This window comes from Chiloscyllium plagiosum, unplaced genomic scaffold, assembly GCF_037043375.1.
Source record: "Chiloscyllium plagiosum isolate Xiang-an unplaced genomic scaffold, Cpla_swu_hap1 HiC_scaffold_3, whole genome shotgun sequence".
NCBI lineage: Eukaryota > Metazoa > Chordata > Chondrichthyes > Orectolobiformes > Hemiscylliidae > Chiloscyllium > Chiloscyllium plagiosum.
Window position 1 is genome coordinate 150,422,399 of NW_028270141.1, and position 20,218 is coordinate 150,442,616.

The 20,218-nt window shown below is 50.2% G+C and overlaps 1 protein-coding gene across 1 annotated transcript in view; it reads left to right on the forward strand.

Annotated features, from left to right (window-relative positions):
* Nucleotides 1-20,218, forward strand: part of susd4 (sushi domain containing 4) — a 195,221-nt gene that overhangs the window by 85,110 nt on the left and 89,893 nt on the right. Inside the window, exon 3 of the mRNA XM_087984317.1 lies at nt 19,782-19,973. Coding sequence (XP_087840443.1) covers nt 19,782-19,973 — 192 coding nt within the window. The remainder of the gene's footprint in view (nt 1-19,781; nt 19,974-20,218) is intronic.

Below are 20,218 nucleotides of genomic sequence, written 5' to 3' on the forward strand. Positions count from 1 at the left end.
GGGAGTACCGAGAGGAGCGGGGAGTTACCGAGGGGAGAGGGGAGATACCAAGGGGATAGAAGAGATACCAACAGGAAAGGAGAGTCACCGCGGAGAGAGGGGAGATACCGAGGGGAGAAAGGAGTTACCGGAGGGCAAGGGGAGATACAGAGGGGAAAGGGGAGATACTGAGGGCAAAGGGAACAAAACGAGGGGCATGGGAAGATACCGAGGGGAAAGTGGAGATACTGAGGGAAGCGCGGAGACACCGAGGGGAGAGAGGAGACACCGAGGGGAGAGAGGTGATAAAGAGAGGAGAGAGGTGATACCAAGGGGAGAGAGGAGCTACCGAGGGGAACGGGGAGTTACCGAGGTGTGAGAGGAGATACCGACAGGAAATGGGAGCTACCAAGGGAAAAGAGGAGATACCGAGGGGAGAGGGGAGGTACCGAGGGGAGAGGGGAGCTACCGAGGGGAGAGGGGAGCTACCGAGGGGAGAGGGGAGATACCGAGGGGAGAGGGGAGATAACGAGGGGAGAGGGGAGATACCGAGGGGAGAGAGGAGATACCAAGGGGAGAGGGGAGATACCGAGGGGAGAGGGGAGATACCGAGGGGAGAGGGGAGATACCGAGGGGAGAGAGGAGATACCGAGGGGAGGGGGGAGATACCGAGGGGAGAGAGGAGATACCGAGGGGAGAGGGGAGATACCGAGGGGAGAGAGGAGATACCGAGGGGAGAGAGGAGATACCGAGGGGAGAGAGGAGATACCGAGGGGAGAGGGGAGATACCGAGGGGAGGGGGGAGATACCGAGGGGAGAGGGGAGATACCGAGGGGAGAGGGGAGATACCGAGGGGAGAGGGGAGATACCGAGGGGAAAGGGGAGATACCGAAGGGAGAGGGGAGATACAGAAGGGAGAGGGGAGATACCGAGGGGAGAGGGGAGATACCGAAGGGAGAGGGGAGATACCGAGGGGAAAGGGGAGATACCGAGGGGAAAGGGGAGTTACCGAGGGGAGAGGGGAGTTAGCGAGGGGAGATACCGAGGGGAAAGGGGAGTTACCGAGGGGAAAGAGGAGATACCGAGGGGAGAGGGGAGATACCGAGGGGAGAGGGGAGATACCGAGGGGAAAGGGGAGTTACCGAGGGGAAAGGGGAGTTACCGAGGGGAAAGGGGAGTTACCGAGGGGAGAGGGGAGATACCGAGGGGAAAGGGGAGTTACCGAGGGGAAAGGGGAGTTACCGAGGGGAAAGAGGAGATACCGAGGGGAGAGGGGAGATACCGAGGGGAGAGGGGAGATACCGAGGGGAAAGGGGAGATACCGAAGGGAGAGGGGAGATACCGAGGGGAGAGGGGAGATACCGAAGGGAGAGGGGAGACACCGAGGGGAGAGAGGAGACACCGAGGGGTGAGGGGAGATACCGAGGGGAGAGAGGAGATACCGAGGGGAGAGGGGAGATACCGAGGGGAGAGGGGAGATACCGAGGGGAAAGGGGAGTTACTGAGGGGAGAGAGGAGATACCGAGGGGAGAGGAGTTACCAAGGGGAAAGGGGAGCTGCCAAGGGAGGAGAGGAGGTACCGGGGAGTGGGGGTAGGGGAGAAACCGCGGGGTAAGGGGAGTTACCGAGGGGAAAGGGGAGATTCCGAGGGGAACGGAGAGATAACAAGGAGGGTGAGGTAATACCGAGGGGAAAGGGGAGTTACCGAGGGGATCGAGGAGATACCGAGGGGAGAGGGGAGATAACGAGAGGAGATACCGAGTGGAGAGAGGAGATGCCGAGGGGAAAAAGGAGATACCGAGTGGAAAGGGTAGCTACCGACGGAGGAGAGAAGGTAACGGGAGGGGGGGAGGGGAGATACCGAGGGGAAAGAGGAGATACCGAGGGGGGAGGGGAGACACCGAGGGATAAGGGGATTTACCGAGGGGAGAGAGGAGATACCATGTGGAGAGAGGAGATACCGAGGGGAAAGGGGAGATACCGAGGGGAGAGGGGAGATACCGAGGGGAAAGGGGAGTTACCGAGGGGAAAGGGGAGATACCGAGGGGAAAGGGGAGATACCGAGGGGAGAGGGGAGATACCGAGGGGAGAGGGGAGATACCGAGGGGAAAGGGGAGTTACCGAGGGGAAAGGGTAGCTACTGACGGAGGAGAGGAGGTAACGGGGGGGGGGGAGGGGAGTTACCGAGGGGAGAGGGGAGATACCGAGGGGAGAGGGGAGATACCGACGGCAGAGGGGAGATACCAAAGGGAGAGGGGAGATACCGAGGAGAGAGAGGAGATACCGAGGGGAAAGGGGAGTCACCGAGGAGAGAGAGGAGATACCGAGGAGGAAAAGGAGATACCGAGGGGAGAGGGGTGATACCGAGGGGAAAGGGGAGATACCGAGGGGAAAGGGGAGATACCGAGGGGAGAGGGGAGATACCGAGGGGAGAGGGGAGATACCGAGGGGAAAGGGGAGTTACCGAGGGGAAAGGGTAGCTACTGACGGAGGAGAGGAGGTAACGGGGGAGGGGGAGGGGAGTTACCGAGGGGAGAGGGGAGATACCGAGGGGAGAGGGGAGATACCGAGGGGAGAGGGGAGATACCAAAGGGAGAGGGGAGATACCGAGGAGAGAGAGGAGATACCGAGGGGAAAGGGGAGTCACCGAGGAGAGAGAGGAGATACCGAGGAGGAAAAGGAGATACCGAGGGGAGAGGGGAGATACCGAGGGGAGAGGGGAGATACCGAGGGGAGAGGAGATACCGAGGGGAGAGGGGAGATACCGAGGAGAGAGAGGAGATACCGAGGGGAAAGGGGAGTCACCGAGGAGAGAGAGGAGATACCGAGGAGGAAAAGGAGATACCGAGGGGAGAGGGGAGATACCGAGGGGAGAGGGGAGATACCGAGGGGAGAGGAGATACCGAGGGGAGAGGGGAGATACCGAGGAGGAAAAGGAGATACCAAGGGGAAAGGGGAGTCACCGAGGGGAGAGAGGAGATACCGAGGAGGAAAAGGAGATACCGAGGGGAGAGGGGAGATACCGAGAGGAAAGGGGAGATACCAAGGGGAGATACCGAGGGGAGAGGGGAGATACCGAGGGGAGAGGAGATACCGAGGGGAAAGGGGAGATACCATGGGGAAAGGGGAGATACCGAGTGGAAAAGGGAGTTACTGAAGGGAAAGGGGAGTTGAAAATGTGTTGCTGAAAAAGTGCAGCAGGTCAGGCAGCATCCAAGGAGCAGAACAATCGACGTTTTGGGCATGAGCCCTTCTTCAGGAATCAGTGGGGAGAGGGGATTCCTGAAGAAGGGCTCATGCCCAAAACGTCGATTCTCCTGCTCCTTGGATACTGCCTGACCTGCTGCACTTTTCCAGCAACACATTTTCAACTCTGATCTCCATCATCTGCAGTCCTCACTTTCTCCTCCGGAAAGGGGAGTTACCGAGGAGGGAGAGGTGATACTGAGGGGAGAGAGGAGATACCGAGGGGAAAGGGGAGTTACCGAGGGGAAAGGGGAGATACTGAGGGGAGAGAGGAGATACCGAGGGGAAAGGGGAGTTACCGAGGGGAAAGGGGAGATACTGAGGGGAGAGAGGAGATACCGAGGGTAAAGGGGACATACCGAGGGGAGAGGGGTGATACTGAGGGGAGAGAGGAGATACCGAGGGTAAAGGGGACATACCGAGGGGAGAGAGGAGATACCGAGGGGAAAGGGGAGGTATTGAGGGGAAAGGGGAGCGACTGAAGGGAAAGGGGAGTTACCGAGGGGTGAGGGGAGATTCCGAGGGGAAAGGGGAGTTATCGAGGGGAAAGGGGAGATACCGAAGGGAGATGGGAGTTACCGAGGGAAAAGGGGGCATACTGAGGGGAGAGAGGGGATACCGAGGGGAAAGGGGAGATACTGAGGGGAGAGAGGAGATACCGAGGGGAAAGGGGACATACCGAGGGGAGAGAGGAGATACCGAGGGGAAAGGGGAGATACCGAAGGGAGATGGGAGTTACCGAGGGAAAAGGGGGCATACTGAGGGGAGAGAGGGGATACCGAGGGGAAAGGGGAGATACTGAGGGGAGAGAGGAGATACCGAGGGTAAAGGGGACATACCGAGGGGAGAGAGGAGATACCGTGGGGAAAGGGGAGATACTGAAGGGAAAGGGGAGTTACCGAGGGGGAAGCAGGGATACCGAGGGGAAAGGGGAGATACCGTGGGGAAAGGGGGTTACCGAGGGGGAAGCAGGGATACCAAGGGGAAAGGGGAGATACCGTGGGGAAAGGGGAGATACTGAGGGGAAAGGGGAGTTACCGAGAGGAATGCCGAGATTCGGGGGGAGAGGGTCTGATTTGAAGAGAGGGGACCAGCAAAGGGGTGGCTGCAGTTTTTCTTTAAAGGGGGTGGAGAGGGAAGACCAACAAATTCTTCTCCTCCTTCGTCCCAACAGGAGAACGCCAACTGTAGCAGCAGCCAGGGGCACACCGACTGTAGCAGCAGCCAGGGGCACACCGACTGTAGCAGCAGCCAGGGGCACACTGACTGTAGTACCAGCCTGGAGCACGCTGACTGTAGCACGCTAACTGTAGCAGCAGCCGGGGCACACTGACTGTAGCAGCAACCAGGGGCACGCTGACTGTAGCACCAGCCAGCGGCACACTGACTGTAGCAGCAACCAGGGGCATGTCGACTGTAGTACCAGCCAGGGGCACGCCGACTGTAGCAGCAACCAGGGGCATGCCGACTGTAGCAGCAGCTAGGGGCACACTGACTGTAGCAGCAACCAGGGGCACGTTGACTGTAGCAGCAGCCAGGGGCACACCGACTGTAGCAGCAGCCAGAGGCACGCTGACTGTAGCAGCAGCCAGGGGCACGCTGACTGTAGCAGCAGCCAGGGGCACGCCGACTGTAGCAGCAGCCAGGGGCACACTGACTGTAGTACCAGCCAGGGGCATACCGACTGTAGCAGCAGCCAGGGGCACGCCGACTGTAGCAGCAGCCAGGGGCGCACTGACTGTAGCAGCAGCCGGGGCACGCTGACTGTAGCAGCAGCCAGGGGCACGCCGACTGTAGCAGCAGCCAGGGGCACACTGACTGTAGCAGCAGCCAGGGGCACACCGACTGTAGCAGCAGCCAGGGGCACGCCGACTGTAACAGCAGCCAGGGGCACACCGACTGTAGCAGCAGCCAGGGGCATGCCGACTGTAACAGCAGCCAGGGGCACACTGACTGTAGCAGCAGCCGGGGGCACACCGACTGTAGCAGCAGCCGGGGCACACTGACTGTAGCAGCAGCCAGGGGCACGCCAACTGTAGCAGCAGCCAGGGGCACACTGACTGTAGCAGCAGCCGGGGCACACTGACTGTGGCAGCAGCCGGGGGCACGCCAACTGTAGCAGCAGCCAGGGGCACACCGACTGTAGCAGCAGCCAGGGGCACACTGACTGTGGCACCAACCAGGGACACACCGACTGTAGCAGCAGCCAGGGGCACACTGACTGTAGCAGCAGCCAGGGGCACACCGACTGTAGCAGCAGCCAGGGGCACACTGACTGTGGCACCAACCAGGGACACACCGACTGTAGCAGCAGCCAGGGGCAAGCCAACTGTGGCACCAACCAGGGGCACGCTGACTGTAGCAGCAACCAGGGGCAAGCCAACTGTGGCACCAACCAGGGGCACGCTGACTGTAGCAGCAGCCAGGGGCACACTGACTGTAGTAGCAGCCCGGAGCCCGCTGACAGTAGCACCCGCCAGGGGCACACTGACTGTAGTACCAGCCAGGAGCACGCTGACTGTAGCACGCTGACTGTAGTAGCAGCCAGGGGCACACTGACTGTAGCACCAACCAGAGGCACACAGACTTTAGCAGCAGCCAGGGGCACACTGACTGTAGCAGCAGCTAGGGGCACACTGACTGTAGCAGCAGCTAGGGGCACACTGACTGTAGCAAGCTGACTGTAGCAGCAGCCAGGGGCATGCTGACTGTAGCACCAACCAGGGGCACACAGACTGTAGCAGCAGCCAGGGGCACACTGACTGTAGTACCAGCCAGGAGCATGCTGACTGTAGTACCAGCCAGGAGCACGCTGACTGTAGCATGCTGACTGTAGCAGCAGCCAGGGGCACACTGACTGTAGCACCAGCCAGGTGCACAATGACTGTAGTACCAGCCAGGGGCACGCTGACTGTAGCACGCTGATGTAGCAGCAGCCAGGGGCATGCTGACTGTAGCACCAACCAGGGGCACACAGACTGTAGCAGCAGCCAGGGGCACACTGACTGTAGCACCAGCCAGGGGCACAATGACTGTAGTACCAGCCAGGGGCACGCTGACTGTAGCACCAACCAGGGGCACACAGACTGTAGCAGCAGCCAGGGGCACACTGACTGTAGCAGCAGCTAGGGGCACACTGACTGTAGCAGCAGCTAGGGGCACGCTGACTGTAGCAAGCTGACTGTAGCAGCAGCCAGGGGCATGCTGACTGTAGCACCAACCAGGGGCACACAGACTGTAGCAGCAGCCAGGGGCACAGTGACTGTAACACCAGCCAGGGATGCGCTGACTGTAGCAAGCTGACTGTAGCAGCAGCCAGGTGGACACTGACTGTAGTACCTGCCAGGGGCACGCTGACTGTAGCAGCAGCCAGGGGCACGCTGACTGTAACAGCAGCTCGGAGCACAACGACTGTAGCAGTATCCAGGCGCATACCAACTGTGGCAGCAGCCGGGGCACACTGACGGTGGCAGCAGCCAGGGGCACACTGACTGTGGCAGCTGTCAGGGGCACACTGACTGTGGCAGCTGTCAGGGGCACACTGACTGTGGCAGCAGCCAGGGGCACACTGACGGTGGCAGCAGCCAGGGGCACACTGACTGTGGCAGCTGTCAGGGGCACACTGACTGTGGCAGCTGTCAGGGGCACACTGACTGTGGCAGCTGCCAGGGGCACACTGACTGTGGCAGCAGCCAGGGGCACACTGACTGTGGTATCAGCCAGTGGACCGCAGTTTGAAACCATTCAACAGTTGAATACTCAGTTATAACTGGGACCAGGAAAATGTGAAGTTGCTGAAGTGATGAATCCCTTACAAATGGATGTTAAATCTTTAGCTTACAGCTGCAGAGGTTTGGGAACTACAATCTGGGGGATATTGTACTGGATACTATTGTAATAAGCACTTTCCTGGCAGTTGGATCATTCAAGATTGGATAGTTTGATTCGATGATGTTTTATATTTCTACAATATCACATCTAGAAGTGTCTCACCTGCTTGTTTTGCAATACTGTTCCTGTGTCAGACAAGTAAGTAAGCATTCAGCTGTGACCTCACAAGGCTTTAGAAAATACATTTAGATTGATGGCTTTTTCACTATAGAAGTATGTTAGTTATTATTTTTAAAAATTGTTGCTAATTTATGCATGTTGTCCTGCACCAATTTAAATACTGCAGTGTTTAGGAAATGGGAGGTGTGTTTGCTTTGAGTTTAGTGGAGTTATGGTGATGGCAATGAGTTATTCCAGTTGTGTTTCTGATTTGGTTCAAATATGTCAATGCAAGCACAGTAGATATTGTTCTCAGTGCAAACCTAATAAAGGAGTTAGTGAGAATGAGAAATGCAAAAATACAGCCCTTGGAAAGATCACAAGATGAGACCTCAAAAAGAGAAAAGCTGAATTTGACCATCTTGTTCCAGAGATTGAGAATCTTCAGGTAGACCGATCAATCGGAGAAGTTAGGACTGGGCATCTTGGCAAAGAGACATAGAGAGGAAACATGATTAAAGAATTCATAACCACAAGGGGTCAGGACAGAGGGATTGAGAGAAACTGGTTTTACAATTAGAAGGACTGAGAACTAGAGGGGCAGAATAAATGGCAAAAGGTGTGATGATGTTTGAAGAAAGCTGTAACTATGCAGCGAACAGTAAGGCCCTGGGACGTGCTGCCAAACTGCTGGAGATTCAGTTGTACTTTTCAAAGGGGATTTTGAATATTTCTCTGAAGAGATACACCATGCTACAGGGTAAATGTGTGAAAGTAGGACTGACTGAGTTGCTCTTGAAAAGAGATAGTATGGACATAGAGTCATAGAGTCATACAGCACGGAAACAGACCCTTCGGTCCAACCCGTCCATGCCGAACAGAATCCCAAACTGAACTAGTCCCACCTGCCTGCTCCTAGTCCACACCTTTCCTATTCATGAACGGCAGAATAGCCTTCTTTCGAACTGTAACCATTCTGTGAGTCAGTGGCTCTATCATTCTGTCCTACTTAGACAAGTACATTCTCTCAGTATTTGCCTCTCTACAATTCTTAAGCACATCCTCATGGTATCACTATGATCCCTATTCACTGACTAAATCATTAAATCTCAGTTGTCCTGTTCAGGTGGTCATGGGAAATTGTGCACTGTCAGTGAGTTATGTGCTTATTTATTTATGAACATTGCAGATCAGACCACTTTTGAAGTCAAGAAATTGTCCTATTTTTGAGCTAGACATCTGACTGAGTAGACAGAATGTGCTAGTTCCTGCCTTTCTCACTGAATAATTCAGAGCTGTATTTTCTGTTCTGTTATTACCTACAGAGTCTGCATGTTGTACTGGTGATTGGCATTGCTGTTTTTTCCTGATTTATACTTAAGTAATTGTCTGAAAGTAAATAAGCTCAGCATAAAGAATCCCAACTGTAAGCTTCAATCAGGGCTGTAGGTAGTTTACACATAAAATAATGGATACCTGGGAGACACTGGGAGTGATTGGTAACACATCCACAAGTATCCACTCCCTCCACCACCGACACTCAGCAGCAGCAGTGTGTACCATCCACGAGACGCACTGCAGAAAGATCCTTCGACAGCACCTTTCATCTAGAAGGACAAGGGCAGCAGACACATGGGAACACATGCAACTTCCCCACTAGGTCACTCACCATCCTGTCTTGGAAACCTATCACCATTCCTTCACTGGATCAAAATCCCGGAATTCCCTCCATAAAGACATTGTGGCACATAGACTGGAGCAGTTCAAGGAGGCAGCTCACCACCACCACCTCAAGGGGCAATAAATGCTGGGCCAGCCAGCGATGCCCAAAGCCCAGGGGTTCATTTATAAAAGTTACAGACCGGAATCTAATCAAGGTGTTCATATGGTTTACATAAAGAACAATGGATTCCTGACCAGTAAGCTAAGGGTTTACTGCACTTTGATAAAACTAAAGGCTTAGATTTCTATCCCTTATCGCCTCTCAACTGAGGAAGTTGTTCAGCTATTTCAGAAAACAGGTAAGAGTCAACCACAGCACAGTGTGTTTGTGCTCAGCTTTAGACCCAATTGGATGAGAATCCATTCTTCACTTCAGTCACCACATGGGATGTTATGACACTGACAACAGTTTCCTGGTCACCATTATTGAGGCAAGCTTTTCATTTCTGCATCTGGAATTGGTGGGATTTGAACTCAGGTCTGGAGATTCCTGAGCCTGGCCTGTGGTTTGCTCATGCAGCAGCAATCCGTGTGTGTCCCATCTCCTCGGTGTTGTCCCTACCTGGGTTAAAAACGCATTTATGTGTGTTCACAGAATTACACAACTGTTATAGTGTTGGAGCTGGCCATTCAGCCCATTGAGTCTGCACCAGTTCTGTTACTTAGTGGCAGCCTCCTGCCTCTTCCCCATTTCCCTGCACACTATTATTATCCAAAAAATCCAACACCCTCTTGAGTACTTCACTTGAACCATGTGTGACCCTGTGGTTTAGGGATCTAATCTGGTAAACATCACATTGATAATAGCTCACACATACTTGCAGGGAGCCCAGGGAAACCTCTCTCTTCAATTTGTTTGTTTGCTTTCTTCTCCCATCTGCTTTCTCTCTGAAATTTAATAAAATCTTTTAACAATAAACTACAGGAATTAAATTCCATGGTTTCACTTTCTGGACTGTGAAAGGCTGGAATGGAAATGCAGGAATCTCACTGTGGGAAGTGCATTCCTTACCCTGAAAACTCGCTGGGTGAGAACGATTTTTCTCATGTCTCCCTTGCTTTGTTTATACCTTGTTTGAAATCTATGCCGAGAAGAAAGTGAGGTCTGCAGATGCTGGATCACAAAGTTGAAACTTTATTGCTGGAACAGCACAGCAGGTCAGGCAGCATCCAGGGAACAGGAGATTCGACGTTTTGGGCACAGGCCATTCCTGAAGAAGGGCCTGTGCCCGAAACGTCGAATCTCCTGTTCCCTGGATGCTGCCTGACCTGCTGTGCTGTTCCAGCAATAAAGTTTCAACTGAAATCTATGCCCACTCATTCAGTTTGTGTTATAAGAAAATCTGCTGTCTCATGATTTCGGAAACCTCAATCAGATCAGTTCGTCCACTGTGAAGTTAATCTATTGAAAGCTACGTTTGTGTTCTTAATGGCCCAGTTTGTTCAGTGAAGAAAATAAATAGCAAGAATTCCTCGTGTGTTAGGAGACATGTGCCAAGGAGACGATTCACTGTGAATGGAAATTCATGTGGGACAACCTGAAGAAAACAACAGATTATCCTTAAAGTTTCTTGAGTCTCAAGAAGTTACTGCATTTGGCGGTGAACTACCAATTAATATCACTACATGGGTCAAAAATGAGTTTATGTGTGTGCACAGAATTACACAACCATTACAGTGTTGGAGCTGGCCATTCAGCCCATTGTGTCTGTACTGGTCTACTACTTAGTGGCAGCCTCCTGCCTCTTCCCCATTTCCCTGCACACCATTATTATCCGAAAAACATCAGAGAGTCAGAGCTGGTACGTAGAGTGAAAACACCTTTTCCCACAGTGAGATTCCTGCATTTCCATTCCAGCCTTTCACAGTCCAGAAAGTGAACATTGAAACCATGGAATTTAATTCCTGTAGCTTATTGTTAAAAGATTTTATTAAATTTCAGAGAGAAAGCAGATGGGAAAAGAAAGCAAACAAACAAATTGAAGAGAGAGATTTCCCTGAGCTCCCTGCAAATATGTGTGAGCTATTATCAATGTGATGTTTACCAGATTAGATCCCTAAACCCCAGGGTTGCACATGGGATGTTGTTTGAGAGAGAGATGTGTTTAATTAGCCCAAGTGAAAAGTCATCAAGTTTGTGGCGTTTTTCAGAGTATATGAACCATAGGCACTTTGCAATAACATCTTGAATATCAGGACTTTGAAGAGAAGCTTCCTGAGATCCCCAGGTGAATGAGCAGTAAAGTTCAATATCTTGTCGCTGGCTAATGGACTGAGAAATTACAGCCAAGCTGTCTGTTGTAAAAGCACACAGTGGTGCAGGAGAGAGAATCATTTCTCCCAAGGAGCTCCGAACCTGAGCATCTATTATTTTGAGTTTATTATTTGGAAGTTAGATTGGATTCAACATCCTGAATGATTTTGTCGCGTGGTTGGAATTGCGAATCCTGATTGGGGATTGAGAATGGTTGCTGGGGTGAGGGAACATGTCTGCAAGACGAGGGTTTTTGCATTTTCACGCTAGTGATCTCCCTCAACTCCTGGTCCCACTTTTTCAATTCCCTTCCTCGTTTTCAAACCCACCCCTGGCCCTGCTCCCCTGCTCCCCTCACATCTCTGGTATCTCCTCGAGCCTCACAACACTCTGAGACCCCTGTATTCTGCCAATTCTGGGGATGGCTTGTGCATTAACCAACCCATTGATGCCACCTCTAGCACCTTGCTTTCAGAATATCACCAAATATAAATCTCGAAGGAGGGAATTCTCCTCCTTTCAGCCTTGGCTCCAGTATCCATGCAGTTAATTGCAGTTTGTCTTTACTCAGTAACTGTTAAAATCTCTGCGGCCTGGGCCCCTGGGGATTTGCTGCTCTCCAGATTCTGCTGAAAGAGCCAATCATCTGGTTTGAAGTTATATTGATGGCCCACGTGAGTATTTCTCAGTCCAGTGAAAATATTGGGATCTATTCTCAGAAACAGCAGCCTTAACAACATAGAAAACCAGGGCAGGGACAGGTCACTCAGTCCTTTGGGACTGGTTGGGAGGAAGAGCAAACTGACCGTAGCTCTGTGGTACATGGAGCCATTCAAGAGCAAGAGGAAAGAGGAATGTCGTTGTAATCGGGGCTAGTTTAGTCAGGGGAATGGACACTGTTCTCTGTGTCTATTTGACAGTTACATTTGGTGATATTCTGAAGGATCAGGAGTGCCGAAAGCTGTGCCTGATGCCTGGGGTCAGGATATCTCATCGAGGAACTTGGGGTGGAAGGGGAAAGATGCGGTTGTTGTGGCCCGTTACGTACCAGCGACGTAGGTAAGAAGAGGAAAGAGGTTCTGCTGAGGGAATATGGGGGTTACTTTAAAAGCCCAGCCAAAAAGGTAATCATCTCTGGGCTTCTACATTAGCACAGGGTCAACAAGATTAAAGAGGTAAACACATGGCTCAGAGATGGTGTGGGAGAAAAGGGGGTTTGAATTCATGGGATATTGACTCCAGGACTGAGGAAGGAGGGATCTGTTCCAAAGGGACAGCCTCCTCCTGCATCATACTGGGACCAGAGATCTGGCCAATCACATAACCGGGTAGGGTTTTAAACTCAATACTGGGAGGGGGAGTGCAGGTGCACGGATAATTAAAGAGAGAGTTAAAGGGAGGGAGGGCTTATTGAACTGAATTGAATCATTTATTGTCACGTGTATCCAATTAAAAAATGCAGTGAAAAGTGTGTACCATTACCATGCATAGGCCGCATTCTCAGCTCAGCCGAGATGATTAAAATTTCCTGATCAAATAATAGGACAGAGAGTGAGACATGGAGTGAGAGGAATCTAACTTCAAGCACAGGAGATAAGGGAACAGCAATGAGTTGGGGGAAGTCAGTACAGGACTGAGGGTGTTGCACTTAAATGCACACAGTATATGAAACAAGGTAAATGAGCTTATCGCACAGATTGAATTGAATTTATTGTCACGTGCACCGAGACACAGTGAAAAGCTTTGTCTTGCGAGCAATACGGCAGATCACAGAGTTAAGTAGCATTGATAAGTAAATGATAGGTAAACAGCGGCCAAAACAAAAACACAGATACACGCATGCTACTAAGTTTAAAGAGTGTAGAATGGTTGTAGGAGATAGGAAACTTAGATCTGCATGCAGGAGCTCACAATGAGTCGCCCATATCCGGCAATGGAAATTGGCAGGTACGCTGTTGTGGGTGTCACCAACGTGCTGCAAGGGAATCAGGGCTGGGAAAGCACCAGCAGATGGGAAGAGACGCTGGGTTGTCTTGTTAGTTAGAAACGCAATTAAATCGATAGCAAGAAGGCATATAGAGCTAGAAGGTGTGGGGGTAGAGTTGAAGAGCAGTAAAAAGAAAGGAAACTCCTGATGGGAGTTGTGTACAGGCCTCCAAATAAGAATTGGATTTGAGAAGAAAATAAACGAATGATTGTGCGGGGGGACTGGGAGAATCAGGTTAGTTCGGATGTCAAGGAAAGGAATTTGTGGAATGTCTAGAAGATGGTATTTTTGGAGCAGCTTGTAGTAGAGCCCACGAGGGAGCAGGCAATTCTAGGATTTGGTGATGTGTAATGAGGCAGATTTGATTAAGGAGTTTAAGGCGAAGGAACCCTTAGGGTGCAATGACCAGAATCTGACAAATACCCCCCTGCACTTAGAGAGGGAGAAACTAGAATCTGATGGAACAGTACTGCAATTGAGTAAAGACATGAGGGAGGAGCTGGCTAGTGATGATTGGAAGGGAAAGCAGTGGAGCAACAAAGGCAGGATTTTCTGGGATAAATTGGGAGTTACAGCAGAAATTTATCCCAAGGAAGAAGAAACATATGAAGGGGAGGATGGACCAACCAAAGCTGACAAGAGAAATTAAGGACAACATAAAAGCAAAACAAAAATAGAATGATGAAAATTAGTGGGAAGCCAGACGATTAGGAAACCTTTAAAAACCAGCAGATGATAAGTACAAAAGCAGTGAGTGGGAAGAGAAGATGAAACTTGAGAGTAAGTTAGCCAAAGGAAAGATATTTTTAAATGTGAGAGGATGCAGAAAAGATTTACAAGGAGGTTACTAGGACTGGAGATTTGAGGTGTATCGAGAGGCTGAATAGGCTAGGGCTTTTTTCATGAGAGGTTAGGAGATTGAGAGGTGTGTTAAAGAGGTTTATAAAATCATGAGGGGCATAGATAAGGTGAATAGCAAAGGTCTTTCCTGTAGAGTAGGGGAATTCAAAACTGGAGGGCAAAGGTTTAAGGTGAGAGAAAAAAGATTTAAAAAGGACCGAAGGGCAACATTCCTCCAGAGAGAGTGGTTCCTATGTAGAATGACCTGCCAGAGGCAGTGGTAGACTGAGGTACAGTTACAACATTTAAGTGACATTTGGACAGTACATAAACAGGAAAGTTTTAGAGTGATATGGGCCAAACACAGGCAATGGCACAACTTTAGTTTGGGAAGTTTGGTTAGCATGGATGAGATGGACTATAGGATCTGTTTCCACAGTGATTCACTCGATATCAAAGCCCTTATTTTCAGTTTCAGTGTTCAGATTCCTGCATTTCCATTTGACCTCTCTACTCCAGAAAGTGAACAGTTGAAGTGGTGGAGTCTTATTCAAATCAACCTCTTTAACCAAACTTTCAGCCGTTTGTTAAGGTCTCCTTCTTTACCTCAAAGTCATTTTTATGTAACACTCCTGGGAAATGCACTGGGATGTTTTTCTCTGCTATTAGCACTCTATAAATGTAAGTTGTTCTCATCAGACTTTGTAAATCTATTTATGGTGATCTTGGCCTGAATCTTAATTTTGTTTGGCTATGTATTAGTAGTTGATTTTTTTGGAGAGATTCTCATCATGAGGCCCAGTGAGATTGCTCGCAGTATCTGACCAAAGTGGTTTAATTCCCCACACACCCCACTAGTATGGAGTCCCTTTAATCTGATTCTATCCCCATCTCACCATGGAAATGGTACGGTGGCTCAGTGGTTAGCACTGCTGCCTCACAGCACCAGGCACCCGGGTTTGACTCTAGCTATGGATGACTGTCTGTGTGGAGTGTGCACATTCTCCCCATGTCTGTGTGGGTTTCCTCTGGGTGCTCCTGTTTCCTCCCACAGTCTGAAGCTGTGCACGTTAGGGTGGATTGGTCCTGGGAAATTGCCTGTAGGGCCAGGGATGTGCCAGCTAAGTGGGTTAGCCATGGGAAATGTGGGGTTATAGGGTAGGGGGTGGTCTGGGTGGGATGCTTTTCGAAGGGTCAGCATGGACTTGATGGGCTGAATAGCCTCCTTCTTTATTGTAGGGATTCTATGATTACATTCAGTAGAGACCATTGTCATATTTACTCGACTGATGATAAAGTGAAATTGCTCTCCTCCCGCAAAGGAGTCTCAGAAGTCTCACAGATGATGGGGATTCCTTTTGGCAGAATTTGTCTTATTTTTAAGGCCAAGCCACTGACCTCTGCATTATTGGGATGTGGCATGGTGCAAATAGCCTTTGAACAGCATTTGAACCCAGAGCACTCTGCTTGATGACATTCAGCTGGAGATTGCAAACGCCTGCTCTCTGCCTTCGCCCTGTCAGTGTCCTAATGTCCTGCAGATGTGTAATCCTGGACTTTTGCCCATCAAACTGACACTCACTCTGCCCACCGCCAGCCAGCTTCCAGCTGTGTTTCACATGTAGAGAACAGAAAGTGCTCGCAGTTGTGACAATGCTGTTCCTTTAACAAGGTTATCTCATCCTTTTCTCAGAGAGGTCATAAAGGACTCTGAAAAGTTTGAGTTGAAGGGTTTAGGGCCAATGTGATTATAGCTAACAGATACTGCCTCAGGCAGAAGGCTTTCAAGTTTAAAGAAACAACACTTGTACAATGAAAGGGGAGTGGCCAGTTCTCCCAGCTCAGCTTTTCTCTGACTTAGTTTAGTTATGTTTTTAGGGGTAGTGTGAAAAATCTGCTGGACCCAAAGAAGTAGGTCCAAGGTGATCCTCCCTCTCTCCCTGACGTCTCTCCTGTAAGACCCTGGATTTGATTTTACCTTTTGTGCCAAGGGGTATTTATGGGGATTGTTGCAAATATTGGGAACAGCATCATTAAGTCCGGGATAATCTGTTGGGTTTTTCAATAGGTTCAGTTATTGTGTGTATTCTGTCCTCTTTTGTTTGTGTTTCGTTCAGTAATCTTGTAAATAAATTCTGTTTTGTATAAACCAAAGTGGTTGGACCAGCTGCATCCCACCTGGAATATCCAACCTACCCCTGCTTAAAACAGGGGTACCCATCACAAAGTGAGGGTCTGGGCTACTTTCTTGAAATGTTTTGAGGGGTCTGGCCTGATCTATAACACAGTGATTACAACTCACGTGGACGCCATTGAGATTGGGCTGGGCCTGGTCACCAACTATCAAAGACCCCACAATCCTCCCTGTCCCCATTTCCCTTGCATTACCACAACAGCTGTTTTCCCACCCATCCCTTCCATACAGAGACCCACAAGACTTGTCTCAGTCACTCTTTCTGCTAATACATTTCACCGTCGGTCAGTAAAGAGGTTTCATCTGAAACGTTTCCTCTAACTGTCCTCTCTCTCCCTGAGCTCCAAAATTCCACCTTAATGATTCCTAACCCGGTGCTCAACCCTCCCCAAGGTGGAGGCCTGGCTTGGTGCTGGGTACAGCCAGTTACCCATCTCCCACAGCCTACAATGCGAGTTGCCCCCATCAACCTTGTGTTTACCCCCATCACCATTCACGTCCCCAACTCCACTCATGCCCCCTACTTCAGCCCCCAGCCATGACCCCCTCCCCCCACTGCCCGTACAGCACACACCCTCCCACTCAACCTGCAGCTTCCTTAATGATTGATACACGGATCCAGACCTCTGACCAACTTCGATGAACATTCCAAAGACAGTAGTAACCCTGGACCCTGACTGCTGCCTCAGCTGGTATGTGATTCCCCTGACTGTTTGCCCTCTCCCCGGACTGTATCCTCTGAGCATGTTCAGCCTGACTGGATGAAAGCCTCTAGTCCTCTGAATGACAGAGTGCACTCCCCTCACCATCGACCCCCCCCCCCCCCCCACACACACACACACACACACACTTGATTGGATTGAGAACAAGCCCCCACCCACTTTCTGACACAACTATTTGGGTGAAGGGTTTGGAGGGGTTAGATTGGGTTGGGATATCTGGTCAGCCGAAGGGTCTGTTTCTGTGCTGTCCATCCCTATGACTCTATGGCTCAGTCCTAATGGTTTGTCCCTTATCTTTAAAATGCGAAGCATCAGATGCATTGTGTGCTGCACAGATGGCTGGTACACCCTGCAGGTTTTTCAATTGACTCTCGATGTGCTGTACAGTAAGACCTCCCCTGTCCTGAATACAGCTATACAACAAGTGTGACAAGCTAGGCAGGCCATGGATGGTGTGTGCATGTAGGTAGGTGCTGAGTGAGTGAGTCAGTGAACGCTGAGAGAGCAAGTGAATGGCTCTGAGCAGCAGCCGAATCCAGTCTGCGAACTGGTTACCTGCCCCTGCTCGAAATCGCATAAAGCGACCATTCAAAAAGCAGGAGGTATCTGTGCTGTAAATTCTGTGTCCTGTGATCCTGCTCCACTAGCTACCTGATGAAGGAGCGGTGCTCTGAAAGCTAGTGCTTCCAGTTAAACCTGTTGGACTATAACCTGGTGTTGTGTGAGTTTTAACTTTGTACACCCCAGTCCAACGCCGGCACCTCCACACCAAACCTCCAAAGGTAGAGGAAAGAGGCCGGAAAGGTGAAATATCATGCACACTGGGCTCGCCAGCTGGGATTTGTTCCTGATTGATACCCAGTTCCCCCAGTAGAGGGCAGACACTACCACATCACCCTCCACACAGGAGGAGCTTCTCAACACTCCAGGTTGAAAAAGTGATGACAATAAAACTGGCCAGTAATGGTCAGGAGGAGGATCTATTTGTTTTGTAAAGAACTGGAGCCTGAGAAGTGAAAGGGAGTGAACAGCTGTGAATGAATTCCCCAGTTTGATGAGGACCACTGTGCTGTCTGTCTGTTAAGACAATGCATCTGATGCTTTGCATTTTAAAGATAAGGGACAAACCATTAGGACTGAGCCATAGAGTCATAGGGATGGACAGCACAGAAACAGACCCTTCGGCTGACCAGATATCCCAACCCAATCTAACCCCTCCAAACCCTTCCCATTCATATACCTGTCCAGGTGCCTTTTAAATATTGCAATTGTACCAGCCTCCACCACTTCCTCTGGCAGCTCATTCCATACACGTACCACCCTCTGTGTGAAAACTTTGCCCCGTAGGTCTCTTTTATATCTTTCCCCTCTCACCCTAAACCTATACCCTCTAGTTCTGCACTACCACACCCCAGGGAAAAGACCTTGTCTATTTATCCTATCCATGCCCCTCATGGTTTTATAAACCTCTATAAGGTCACCCCTCAGCCTCCGACACTCCAGGGAAAACAGCCCCAGCCTGTTCAGCCTCTCCTTGTAGCTCAAACCCTCCAACCCTGGCAACAGCTGTATAAATCTTTTCTGAACCCTCTCAAGTTTCGCAACATCTTTCCGATAGGAAGGAGACCAGAATTGCATGCAATATTCCAACAGTGGCCTAACCAATGTCCTGTACAGCCGCAACATGACCTCCCAACTCCTGTACTCAATACTCTGACCAGTAAAGGAAAGCATACCAAACGCCTTCTTCACTATCCTATCTACCTGCGACTCTACTTTCAAGGAGCTATGAACCTGCACTCCAAGGTCTCTTTGTTCAGCAACACTCCCTAGGACCTTACCGTTAAGTGTATAAATCCTGCTAAGATTTGCTTCCCCAAAATGCAGCACCTCACATATATCTGAATTAAACTCCATCTGCCACTTCTCAGCCCATTGGCCCATCTGGTCCAGATCCTGTTGTAATCTGAGGTAACCCTCTTCACTGTCCACTACACCTCCAATTTTGGTGTCATCTGCAAACTAACTAACTGTACCTCTTATGCTCACATCCAAATCATTTATGTAAATGAAAAAAAGTAGAGGACCCAGCACTGATTCTGAGATGAGGAGAAATTTCTTCAACCAGAGAAGGATGAACCTATGGTATTGTCTTCCACAAAAAGGAATTGAAGCCAAAATATTGAATGTTTTTCCAGAAGGAGTTAAATATAGTTATGAGGGCGTGGGGAGAAAGCTGGACTTGGGGACTGAATCACATGATTGGCCATGGTCATATGGAATGGTGTAGCAGAATCGAAGGCAGAATGGCCTACTCCTGCTCCTACTTTGCTTGTTCCTATGTGTATACTGTAAGTGTTCCTTCCAGCACGGTGAGGAGCATGATGTAAAGTTACCATGTCCAGGAAGTTTCACTGGAAGTTTTCACCACTATCTTTATTTTATTTACATCAGCTACTTTTTACTTTGCAAGGGCTAATTTATTCACTGTCCCCAGGTCGATGGCCTTTCAATAAAATATCAGTCCCGAATTGCGAGGAATGGAGTCACAGACTCAGACATCACTGACAGAGCTCTTTTAGCTTGGAGTCAGAGTTATGTGGCCACACTTGGATTGGTCATTATCTGTAGTTGGCTGGTGAATAGTGGATTGATTTATGGAGGTGGAACTATGTAAGACGGTGACTAATCCAGGTTTTGATGGTCCTGTGGACCTCCAGCCTGGGCAGCAGGCACTGGTATAATGCCAGTGAGTTGTCTCTCCTGTGTATACAGGGCTCTCGGTGATGAGCTTCAGCTCCTGACTCCCTGGGCTAACCATGTGTTTGGTGCTATCTTTAATTTCAGGGGAGTGCCCAGACCCTGCTGAACCCCAGAATGGTTACATCACACATCCAAGACCTCACTACGTCGAGAACTCCACAATTCACTTCTTCTGCCTGCGTGGTTACTTGCTGTCGGGACCTGCCACCATGTTCTGTTTGAGATACCTCAGCAACAAACTCAGCTGGAGACCTCGAGAGCCCCCAGTCTGTGACCGTGAGTAATGTCCAATCTCCAGCTCAACAAACACACCATTTGACCCATCAACATTGCACTGGTGTTTGGATCCACCTCTCACACCCACTCTAATCCATACTTCCTCATTTCCCAAAACCTTTAATAATGTGACATTTCTCTTGGGGATCAATCCATCATTATCTCTTTTGGCTTTTCTCTCTTTACTCAACACCACTGACATTTCTCCCTCTCCCCACCCCCTTTCTCTTCCCCCTCCCACTCTC